We start from the raw sequence: 11,769 nt of genomic DNA, 5'->3' as shown, positions 1-11,769 counted from the left end.
ACGGGGGTCAGACCAGGTGATCCCAACGGTCCCTCCTGGCCTTGCAATCTATGCATAAAATTCACAGCAGGAGTCAGCTGGTGCTTGGAAATGAGATGAGGGAAGTTACCAGGTGTTACCACTGACTTCAGGGGGATTCCAGCTGATTTACACTCCATGGGATGAGATGGACGTGAGCAGTTGGGCCGGTCAGGGCCAGGGCACGATGGCTCCCTACAGCCACACTGACCTCAGCGCTGACCGATGGCAGGTGGGGAGGGGGAAGGAAACAGCTTTTATTCCAGCTGTTATCTCAGCCCTGGCAAACGCTTCCTCCGGCTCCCAGCCTGGCTGGTGGCTGGGTCCTGGCTCCTCTTAGCTCGGTTTGCCTGAGCGTTAAATGATTGTAGCTGCCATCAGCACAGATCTGCATGTTCAGTACTGACACCCGGTCCCCTCCCCGCACTGGTCTATAAATGCCCCGGGCCCAGCCAGTGTCCCATGCAGGCTGCACTTGGACTGGCCTTGCATCAGAGCAGCTACCCAGCGAGACACTCAAGTGAGACCCTGGCTTCCTCCAGCTTCTTCCTTCTCCTGAGCTGGGGGGCTGGCGGAAACTGATCTGTTATAGGGGTGGATGGCCAGGCTTGTCCTGTGTGTGTCCCCTGAGCCCTGATCCTGGGGCCATCTCTGTCTCACCCCTTCCTCCCACCCAGCACAGCCCTGCACATGGCACCCTAACATCCTGCGGAGCTGTGCCCAGCGCTCTGCCCCTCCGGGTGTTGTCCCAGCCTCCAGTCCTGTGTCCAGTCCCTGCTGGAGGATCACTATGCAGGGCGGCTCTCCCATTTGACCCCTTCTTCCAGTCATGGTGCAAAGGGGGTCCAGCCCCCACCATGGGGTGCAGTAACTATAACCCCGCCCCTCCCTCCCACCCCAACCACACGGTGTTGGCTTTCCAGACACATAATCCTGGAGCTGGAAATCTGAGTGTGATTCAAACACCTGTTAGTGGGGAAAAGGCCCCGGGGAGGGGTTAGTGGGTGTTTTATGTATCACGTGCTGGGTGATAACATGAGAGGCTCCAAGTTTCTAACACTAACCCAGCTCTCTAGTCGGAGAACGATTCCAGACGTGCTGCACCTGCAGCTGGCATTCCAGTCACGTGCACACAGACTGGCCTTCATCCTGGTGGCACTGGGGCCTCTTCCAAACTCTCCCCTCCTGCCACTCAGGGCTGCCCAGAGGATTCAGGGGGCCTGGGGCAAAGCAATTTCGGGGGCCCCTTCCATAAAAAAAAGTTTCAATACTGTATTCTCATGGGGGCCCCTGTGGGGCCCGGGGCCTGGGGCAAATTGCCCCACTTGCCCCCCTCTGGGCAGCCCTGGTGCCTACTGCTCCCTCCCTCCAAGTTCCATGTAGATGGCTACCGAGGGGACCTGCCAGCCCCAGCACTGGGGGAGAGAGGGGCAGCGGGAAATGGCAAATGCCCCTTCTGAGAACTGCTTTGCTCTGCAAATGGGACCCTGTTGCCTGGGACCCAGGTCCCATCTGAGTGACCATGGCCTCCCTGCTGACCCCCGCTTCTCCCCACCTGCAGCCCTGCTTTGGGGAGTCCCTGGAGATGCTGCTTGCAGAGCCCAGACACTGAGGAGCTGGGACCTGGCTCCCTGCTGGGTGTCCAGTTCTGTCCCTGAGGCCCAGCTCAGTGAGGGGTGGGAGAGGAAGGGCCCTTTGGACCCAGGCAGATGGGCTCCAAGCTCTGTGCCCTAGGGCTGAGGGACGAGATCCTCTCGGGGCCCTTCCAACCCAGCCAGGTGCTTTAGCAAACAGTCCCAGGATCTAGGCACCTCCCCCTGAAAAATTCCCCATGGGAGAAGGGGGGCTGCTCCAGGGGGTGTCTGAGGCTCTCATGGCCCCATCTTCCTTGTGTGTTTTCTCCCTGGGGGAAGTGAGAAGATGGGGCCAGTTCCCTACTTCAGCCTCTGCCTCCTCGGCTGCCTGATCTTTAGCCCCTCGCTGGCAGGTGAGTCCCTGCCTGGCCTTCGGAGCTGGAGCCCCCGGCTGCTGGTTCCCATAGTGGGAATTGGGAAGTGAATTCATTTCCCTCATCGCTCCCAGAGCCACTGCCCATCTCCTGCTGCTGGGGGTCACTGCCCTGGGGGAACCCAGGCCCTGCAGCCCTCCCCAGGGAGCGAGTGAGAGAAGGTGGGTGAAAGGCCCCCCAGGGTCAGCTCTTCCCATGAGGATTGGGTGGGGCCAGTCCCTGGGCCCCCATCAGCTCCAGGCTCCCATCCCACCCTCCCGTGGTCCTCTCCCACTGGCCGGCCGTGTCCCCAAGGGGTCCCTCTCCAAGGGCTGCTCATGGCTCTGCTCCAGACCCAGCTTCTCCCCCATCCGGCCTCTGCTCCCAGCTGGGCTGCCCCATTCCCTGCACACTGTGTCTTTCTCCTCAGACTGTCCCGTTCCCTCCCCCTGCTGGGACACGGCTTGATCCCATCTCTCTCTGCCCCCAGCCCTGAGCAGAGCAGTGCCTGCCCAGTGTTCCCCTCCCCTCTGCCCCAGCCCTACAGATCCCTGCTATCAGGGCCGGCTCCAGGCCACAGCGCGCCAAGCGCGTGCTTGGGGCGGCACACTGCGGGGGGCGCTCTGCCGGTTGGCGGGAGGGCGGCAGGCGGCTCCAGTGGATCTCCCGCAGACACGCCTGCGGCAGCTCCACCAAAGCACGGGACCATAGGACCCTCCGCAGAAACCCCTGCGGGAGGTCCACCGGAGCCGAGGGACCGGTGAGTGGCAGAGCGCCCCCCGTGGCGTGCCGCCGTGCTTGGGGCACCGAAATTGCTAGAGTTGGCCCTGCCTGCTATTCCCCCTCTATGTCCCATCTCCCTGGGCAACTCTTTCCCTTCCCTCTTCCTACAAACCCCCAGCTCCTTCCATCCAGAACTGGGCCCCAGCTCCCGATTTCCTCTCCTATCCCAGTCTGTGCCAACCCCCATTACTCCCCCAGCTTCACCCGATGGCCCTGGGTGTTCCCTTCCTGCCCCCCTCCCAGCTTCCCTGGCCCCACTGTCCCACATGGCCCAAGGGGAGATGGGGAGAAGCTCGGGGTGGTAGGAATTCCCTCTGCCCGAGGGCTGCAGCTGAACGGGGGCCACTGTGGCTGGCAGCTTCATATTTCCCAGTTCCCTGGGGCAGGGAGGGTCTATAAGCCACCCCACAGTCACTGGCTCCTTTGTCTCCCCCAGGGAGCCATGGGAAAGGAGCCAACATCCCATTCAAACCCAGAGTCCATGCCCTGCTGGGATCCCTGCTCAGGGCTGGGTTCCAGGGTCCCCATTTTGCCGACCTGGGGTCTGAGCAAACCCAGCTTCTTTCTGCAGCGCCAGGGCCTGGAGGGTCCTGCCAGCCAGACACAGCCCCAAACAGGCTCCCAATGTTATTTGTGCTAATGGGAAAGCCACGGCTCTGCCTCTGAAACAGCCTCTAACCACGGTGTCCTGTCCCCACCATTGCCCCCAGCCCCCTCTCTCTCAGCAGAGACACAGGCTATGTCGTGTCCCGCAGGCTGGTTCTCCTTCCATGACACCTGCTATCGATTTTTTCCCCAAGAGAAAAACTGGATGGAGGCTGAGGTGAGAGGCTGGGGGCAGCGGGGTTCAGGGGTGCTGGGCTGGAGCCAGAGGCTGGGGGAACGGGGCGGTTTAGGGTGAATATCAGAATAAATGAGCTGGGCTGGGGAATCCACTTTGGTAGGAGGGGAGGGGGAAGTGTTGCCAACTTTCTACGCTCACACCCCTGCCCCACCCCTCTCCGAGGCCCCGCCCCGACTTGCTTCATTCCCCCTTGCTGCCTGTGTGCCTGGGGGCTCCATGCGGAGCTAGGGCAGGTAGGGAGCCTGCTTTATACCTGGGCCCCCGCTGTGTTGCCGACTGGACTTTTAATGGCCTGGTCGGCAGTGCTGATCAGAGCCGCCAGGGTCCCTTTCCGACCGGACGTTCTGGTGAAAAACCGGACCCCTGGCAAGTCTAGGTGGGAGCCCAGAGCTGGCACATTTCCCACTGCCCCAGACAGAGCCCTGGGAACAGGCTGTGAGGGAACAACCTGCCCTGGCCAGGCTGGGGAGCAGAATACAATGTAAACATAGCCCCTGGTGGGACACAATCTCCTCCGGACCCGATGCGCTTGTCATGAGCTGTATCTGCCAGGGACATCAGGGGTGGTCTGGGCCCAGGTGGGGTCATGTCTCCCTCTTGCAGCCGGTTCAGGAAGGGCCTGCTCCTTACTCAGTGTTACCAGAACAGCTCCCTTAGCTCCTATGGCAGGGCTGTGCTGAAGGTCTCAAGAAGGTGTGTGTATCAACAGAGGGAAAATTACTTTTTGTTGTGGCCCAGCCACTCACAGTCTTTATCCAGGCCAAATTTGATGGTGTCAAGTTTGCAAATTAATTCCAGTTCTGCAGTTTCTCGTTGAAGTCTGTTTTTGAATTTTTTTTTGATGAAGAATGGCCACTTTTAAGTCTGTTACTGAACGTCCAGGGTATCTGAAGTGCTCTCCTACTGGTTTTTGAATGCCAGATTTGTGTCCATTTATTCTTTTGAACAGAGACTGTCTGGTTTGGCCAAAGTACATGACAGATGGGCATTGCTGGCACGTGCTGGCATATATCACGTCGGTAGATGTGCAGGTGAGCGAGTCCCTGATGGTGTGGCTGATATGATTAGGTCCTGTGATGGTGTCCCTTGAATAGATATGGGGCCAGATTTAACAAAGGGGTTTGTTGTAGGATAGGTCCTGGGTTAGTGTTTTGTTGTGTGATGTGTAGTTGCTGGTCAGTATTTGCTTCAGGTTGGGGGGCTGTCTGTAGGCGAGGACTGGCCTGTCTCCCAAGGTCTGTTAGTGAGGGATCGTCCTTCAGGATAGGTTGTAGATCCTTGATGATGCACTGGAAAGGTTTTAGTTGGGGGCTGTAGATGACGGCTAGTGGAGTTCTGTTACTTTCTTTCTTGGGCGTGTGCTGCAGTAAGTGACTTCTCGGTACCCTTCTGGCTCTGTCAGTCTGTTTCTTCACTTCCCCGGGTTGGTATTGTAGTTTTAAGACCGATTGATAGAGATCCTGTAGGCATTTGAGGGATTGGAGCAAATTAGTTTCTATTTTAGGTCTTGGCTGAAACTATCAAATTAGACCTGAATAAAGACTGGAAGTGGCTGGGTCACTACAAAAAGTAATTGTCCCTCTGTTGATATTCACCCGTTCTTGTCAACTGTTGGGAATAGGCCACATCCACCCTGTTTGAATTGGCCTTGTTAGCACTGACCCTCCACTTGGTAAGGCAACTCCCATCTTTTCATGTGCTGTAACATATACACCCGCCTATTGTATTTTCCACTGCATGCATCTGATGAAGTGAGCTGTAGCCCACGAAAGCTTATGCTCAAATAAATTTGTTAGTCTCTAAGGTGCCACAAGGACTCCTCGTTGTTTTTACCCAAAGGATAGTACCTAGTGGGTAGGGGATAGTGGATAAGGGATAGATGAAATCCCCCACTGAGGTTTTAATTTTTATTTTAGCCTCTCTAATCTCCCTGAGCATTTCAGAGTCACTATCACCATCCAGGTCAGCTGGGTGGTAGCACATCCCTACTGCTATGATGCTGGGTAATGCTGTGTGGGGCGTTGGGTGCACGTGGATGTGAGCATGGGGCTGGGATTTCCCTGTGCTTGTGCTCTGGGGGGCTGGGGGAACTGTGGTTTCTGCTGTCTCCACTCTGTAGTGCCCCTGCAATGCTGTTTAGCGCTTTGGCCCATAGCTATTGTGGGAGCAATTGCTCCAGGTTGGCAGAGAACAGGGGCAGGTCACAGACCCATTACCCAGCAGGGCTCTGTCTGGGGCATGGGGACAGGACAAGGACATCTCTGGTTGGGAGGGAGGGACAGTGGAAGGAGGGACAGTCAGAAATCTTCTGGCTTTCCTGCAAGTCTCCCTCTGTGAGACAGGTTTTCCAGACCTCGTGTCATTCTTGGAGCTCTTTTCTGAGCTCTCCAATTTGTTAACGTCCTGCCTGAGGTGCGGATCCCAGACCAGGACGTGGTGCCCAGTGCTGGTCTCACTAGTGCCGTATGTGTGTAATACCATCCCTGCTCCAACTCCACAGCCCTGTGCTCAAGTTGTGCCCAGGCACCCGACACCTGGGCTGTGGTGGCTCCCCCCTTGCCTCTTTCCCTCCCTGCTCTGACCCTTCCACGAGTCTCCTACCACCAGCTGCTGCCTGGTGAGCCTTCCCCCTCTCGTCTCCTCTCCTCCATTCCACCCCCCTTCGCAGCTGGCCGCATCCCTCCTCCTCACACCCCCTTAGGCCCTCTGGGGCGTTTGAGGATGCGAGCAGCGAGCCAGCAGCAGTGGGGGGAGTGAAGAGGGGAATGGAGGGGATCCCTGAGTATAGGCCTATCAATGACTATTAGCCAGAATGGGTAGGGGTGGTGTCCCTAGCCTCTGTTTGCCAGAAGCTGGGAATGGGTGACAGAGGATGGATCACTTGATGATTCCCTGTTCTGTTCACTCCCCTGGGGCACCTGGCACTGGCCACTGTCGGTAGACAGGATACTAGGCTAGATGGACCTTTGGTCTGAGCCAATACGGCCATTCTTATGTTCTTATGCTCTGAGTAACTTAACATAAGTGAAATAGCCTTCCAGAGACCTAATAACAGATCAGTGAAAGAGTTAACGGGCCATTAAAGTGTTAATGAAGCACGACTAACATGGCTACCCCTCTGGTACTTGGTACCATGCCATGTGACTTATTCTGTGCACTCAGCAGAAGTATTTTTCACTAACTTGTTCAAGGAGGAGCAGACATAGCCAGTGAGTTTATTTCTTGATCTACCTGTTTTATTCCAACCCAGTTTAAGTAAGCAAGCCTGGCAGGGAATTCTGTGGAAGAAAGGTGATTAAAGAACTGCCTTAACGCAGGCTATCAGGGACAAACTCTTTTGAAAAAGGAGAGATTAGACTTCAGGTTGGTGCAGGTGTCACGGAGTCTGGGGGAGTCCAGCCCTGCACTCCTCTTCCTGGACCCCACAGTGACTTTTATCCAGCCAGTAAAACAGAAGGTTTATTGGACAACAGGAACACAGGTTACAGCAGAGCTTGCAGGCACAGTCAGGACTCCTCCATCCAGTCCTTCTGGGGGTTCAGGGTGCTTGGATCCCAGCTAGGATACCCTGAATTCCGCCCCACGGCCCCAAACCCAAACTGACCGGCCCCTCCTCCTGCTGGCAGATCCCTTTGTCCAGCTTCCTCGGCAAAGGTGCTGAATCCCTTCCTCCCTGCCTGGCTCAGGTTACAGGCTTAAAGATCCTGTCTCTCACCTAAAGACATCCCCTGCTCTCCCATCCCTCACACAGACAGCCCCTACTCCATCACATCTCTCCCCCCTTTGGAAATGAACTGAGCGGGGTCACTCTGCCCACTGACCTGCAGTAGTTCAGGGCCCCCTCTCCGGGACAACGCGTCCGCTATCAGGTTGGCACTTCCCTTCACATGGACCACGTCCATGCTTAGTGCTTTAAGGTGAGCAGGGGGAGGATCTCGCGGTGGTGGGCCCAGCAGCAGGGTGAGGGCAGGGAGTAGTGAGCCAGCAGCATGGCAGGCCTGGGGGTATCTCGTGATGGGCAGGGGGGGTGCAGGGAGGGGTGAGGCGGTTAAGGAGATGGGGGAACTTGTGGGGAGTGAAGAGGTGAGTGACGTCGAGTCAGCTCAGCAGGTGGGTTGTTGGGACACTGCGCGAGCAGGGGTCTGGAGTCTGGGCGGCGCTGGCATAGGCAGAAGGGGAGGGACAGAGCGAGCCTCCCACGGGGAAGTTTCACCCACCGCTGTGCGTGTGCCCGCACGTTCAAGCTCACACTGCCTCTTAGTGCACACGCACATCAGGGAGTACCATTAGCGGTTAGCATGCCCCTTCATTCCTCCCCATTGCTCTGGCTACAGATGGACCCGAAAGACCCCCTAAAGTCGGCTTGGGGGGCAGTTGCTGCTGTAGCATCTGGCTCGGCTGGGCCCGCACCAGACCTGTGAACATCTGCCCAGAATCCCCTCCGCCAGCATGCACTCATCATGTCGTGTAGTCTAACCGGCCAACAAAGCGGGTGCCTTTGCAGAGTCAAGTGCCTGGGTCAGCACCAGTGCCTTCATCCGCCCCACCTGTGCCTTCCTCCAGCTAGACATGGTGTTCTGCAGAGCATGGCAGGCGCGTGCTCAGAGCAGAAGCCAGGAGCTGAGGACGGGGAGATTGGGCGTGATCAGAGGCGCACAGGAGGCTTGGCAGTGCCCAGGTTGCGTCCGGCTTAAGGGTGACAGGCGATGAGCGAAGGCAGCATGCATATCTACCTGTATTCCCCCATTGTCCTGGGGAGGAGAGGACGCTAACACGCAGCCTGCTCCCCTCACAGCTTGCTGCCGGGGAGCAGTCGGGTCCAGACGCTGGACTGCCTTCTGCTCCTCCCTGCACTGCAGGGTCGGTAATGTAATAGCTTTTTATTTCTATCGCCAGCCTCAGCCAGCACCAACACGCCCCATCTCGATCCTCCATTCAGAGTTCCTGGCGAGTACAATAAAATGCCTGGCACCCATACATCAAGCTCAGCTACCAAAGAGAACCCCGTCGCTTGACTCTCAACCCTAGGAGTGAATAGTGCGCCGGTGCGTCCCGCCCTGCTTCATGCCCTCCCCACCCTGGCTCTGCGTCTCTGCCTCATATTTTGTTGGGTGTAGTGACCAGAGAGTTTCCATTGGAACGTGGGGGGTGAAAAGATGGCATAACGCCTGCGGTTTTTCAAGCACAGGATCGATCCCGGCCGCTGCCGATAAGCTGCTCAGTCACTAATATCACGTTCATGACCAAGTGCCAGACCCACCACACCGACCATACCTCCGTCACAGAGTCAGCCCAGCCCCACCGACGATGAACGTACAGACGCACGGTCGGGCGGAAAGGCAAGCCCCGGCGGCGACAAGCATCAGGCAGGCAGCAGGCCTGGCCGCTGTCGCTCTGTGTATTCGTCCCTCACGTAGGGCTGGTGAGGGTCACCTGCCAGAAGATGCTCAGCTCCAGGCCGCAGAGGCAGTCCCCCAGGGGTCCATCACCCACCCGCACACAGCTCAAACTAAGCAGCTGACTGGGCTGGCAGAACGGGAGTGCAGATCCCCCCGCTACAGGTTCATCATTACAGCTGAAAGGGAGCCACCGTGGCTCTTGTTGGGCCCTGGGCCAGTCCAGTCGCCAGTCAGGGCTCTGCAGGCCAGTGGTGGGGGGCCCCCCATCCAGTCTAGTCTCTAGTCCAGCAAACAGGCTGGTTTCCAGGACAGGCTCAATTAGTGTCTCTCCCTGGGGCCCTGCTCAGCAGCTGCTTCTCCCCCGTGAACTCAGGGGCAGGATGCCAGCAGGGATACTGTGTGTGCTTGTGTATGTGACGTGCGACTTGCACAAGGACAAATCTTCTATTTAATCCACACACCCAGCTGCCGAGGCTGAATGGGACGTTTCTGAGAGCTGGGGGCTGGGCGCACATGGTGGGTGCTGCTGGCCCTGCTGGCTGGACGGCAGCCGCAAAGCAAAGCCGCCGGTGGCACCTATGGGAGACGAGGGAGCTCCATGGGCAGCACAGACACACCCTGCTGCAGCCTCTCCTGTCTGGCCCCAGAGCGCGGGAGAGGCTGGTGTTTCAGAGGGGTGGAGGGGTGACAGCGCAGACTCCTGCACGAGGCTCCCTCCAGCCGACAGGCTGTCGTCACTTGCTAAACACGCCCGACTGCTCTTGGCCTCTTCACTTCTCACCGTGATAAAATGCCAGAGACAGAGACCTCCTGGGCCACGTCGCAGCCTTTCACACCTCAGGGGGTCCACTGAGACTGGGGCAACATCAGCCTCTGCCCCTCTGCAGCTCCCCCTGCACCCACCCATGGAGGAGCTGCCCACCGAGGGACACGGCCCTGTACAAAACCCTGGGGAATTAATAACCCAGAACTCTGTTCAGGGACAGGGAAAGGGGGATCAGGACCCACCCGAATCCCTGAACACATGGACAGAACAAGGGGATTGTCGCCAACCTTCCCGGCTCCGTCCATCGGCTGAGGTGCTGGCAGCCCACTCCAGGCGCATATGGCTTCTGCTTCCCTCCCCAGCAAGCAGCCCAAGGGACACACGATAGTGGCGGGGCCGTGGGCCATCAGGATTAATGGTCGGAGCAGGAGCAGGAAGCGGCTCCAATACCAGGGTCAGAGTCGGAGTCTGGCATTAATAGCCAAGCCGAGGGTCAGAGCTGGGAGGGGACCCAGGGGGCACATCAAGGGTCAGAGCTGGAGCCCAGGGTCAGGGTAAGGAAGCCAGGACCAGGAGCAAGCTGAGGTGGCCAGGACTGAGCAGGAGCAGGGCTGGGAAACAAGCAGGAGCAGGAGGAGGAGCCGGGCTGGAGCAGGACAGGAGCACGGGGAGGAGCAGCAGGTACAGGGAGGATGGTGGCCGTGGCATAAACACACGGAGCAGCCTGAGAGCTGCTGGGCTAAGAGCCGGCCAGCTGCCCTTCCTGCCCAGGAAGGGGGTGCAGTCAGGCTGGGGGCCTGCAGCCGGCTGGCTGCATTGGGTGGGTCGCCAGGTGACTAATTCTGCTGCAATCCCTGACCCCTGACAGTGCAAATCCCAGCTTCATCCCACACTCCCATCCCCCAGACCGACCGCCGTGATCTCTGCAGCAGGGAGCAGAGTAACTCTCCTGTGGCTGGGCTTTGGGAGCGTCGTTGCATGGGTCTGTGCACGCGAGAGAGACCGGGGGCAGCAGCGTGGGGCTGCAGAACAGTGTGTGGGATGATGCTGCAGGTGTTGCCAGTCGGGCTGTGCTGGAGATGGACGTGGAACCTGAGGGCAGGTCAGGATGCACTCCCCTCGGTGATGTGGGGATGGCAGGGACAGGGGGTGCTGGAGACTCTCCCTTCACTTGCTATTTTCATGCTTTTGGGGTTTGGGAAAGTCCTGGTGTAACTTCAGCTGCCAGTAAATGTAGCCCTGGTTGTCAGCGCTGACATTCATAGCAATGATCCATGTCTCCAGTGTCACTGGGCAGCCTCTGCCCGTGCCCTGCCCATGGCCCCTCGGCTCCGGGGCACGTCTCTAGCTGTGTGAACTTGGGTTTGACAGGGGCTCTGCTCTCCTTTGTCTCTGCAGGATCAACACTGGAGATGGTCAGATAATTCCATGCTCAGTTTCACGGTTTGGGAGAAGGGGCAACCCAATAAGCTGAAACCAAACGAGCACTGTGCAGGGTCATCTCCCAATTGAGGTAAGCAGGCGGCTCAGACGCCGATGGACCTACCACCCTGGCAGCCCTCTGACCACACGTTCCTGAGATACTGATCAAGGCTGGCCCCAGCGCGCTCTGGAGTGCAGATCCTTGTGCCTCTCTCTTCCCTGCCCCATGCTGGGAGGGCAGTCAGGAGAGAACCCCTTATCTCACCTGGTAAAATCCTACTTACCAGCTTCCCTGGGTCAGGTCATGTCTCTGCTCCAGTGACAGGCAGGAGAGACATATGCACATGCCTGCAAACAGACACAGACACAGACACAGACACAGACACACACACACACTCTCTTGTCCCCAGAGGGTGACTCTGCGGAGCTGTTAAAGGGTGATGGCTCTGAGTCGCTGTCGCACCCCTACTCCACTGCACCAGTGTGTTGAGCAGGCTGAACTGTGCAAACTCTGATCCCACAATGATTTCGGAATGGGAGCACTATTTGG

General features: G+C 58.0%; 1 protein-coding gene across 1 annotated transcript; it reads left to right on the top strand.

Annotated features, from left to right (window-relative positions):
• Positions 1-343: 343 nt before the first annotated feature.
• LOC116818818 (C-type lectin lectoxin-Enh2-like) lies at positions 344-11,309 on the top strand. The gene is made up of 4 exons (XM_075061910.1): positions 344-538; positions 1,932-2,005; positions 3,517-3,611; positions 11,196-11,309. Exons 1-4 carry the CDS (start codon positions 456-458, stop codon positions 11,307-11,309), a joined length of 366 nt encoding a protein of 121 aa, XP_074918011.1. The 5' UTR covers positions 344-455.
• Positions 11,310-11,769: the final 460 nt, after the last annotated feature.

The sequence above is a fragment of the Chelonoidis abingdonii genome, chromosome 1 (assembly GCF_003597395.2).
Source record: "Chelonoidis abingdonii isolate Lonesome George chromosome 1, CheloAbing_2.0, whole genome shotgun sequence".
NCBI lineage: Eukaryota > Metazoa > Chordata > Testudines > Testudinidae > Chelonoidis > Chelonoidis abingdonii.
This window is presented reverse-complemented; position numbering and strand designations above follow the sequence as displayed.

Coding starts and splice junctions, on each gene's coding strand:
- LOC116818818 (XM_075061910.1), top strand. CDS start 456: ATGCCCCGGGCCCAGCCAGTGTCCCATGCAGGCTGCACTTGGACTGGC. Junction 539..1,931: donor CTACCCAGCGAGACACTCAA/GTGAGACCCTGG, acceptor CCCTGGGGGAAG/TGAGAAGATGGGGCCAGTTC. Junction 2,006..3,516: donor CTTTAGCCCCTCGCTGGCAG/GTGAGTCCCTGC, acceptor CTCTCTCAGCAG/AGACACAGGCTATGTCGTGT.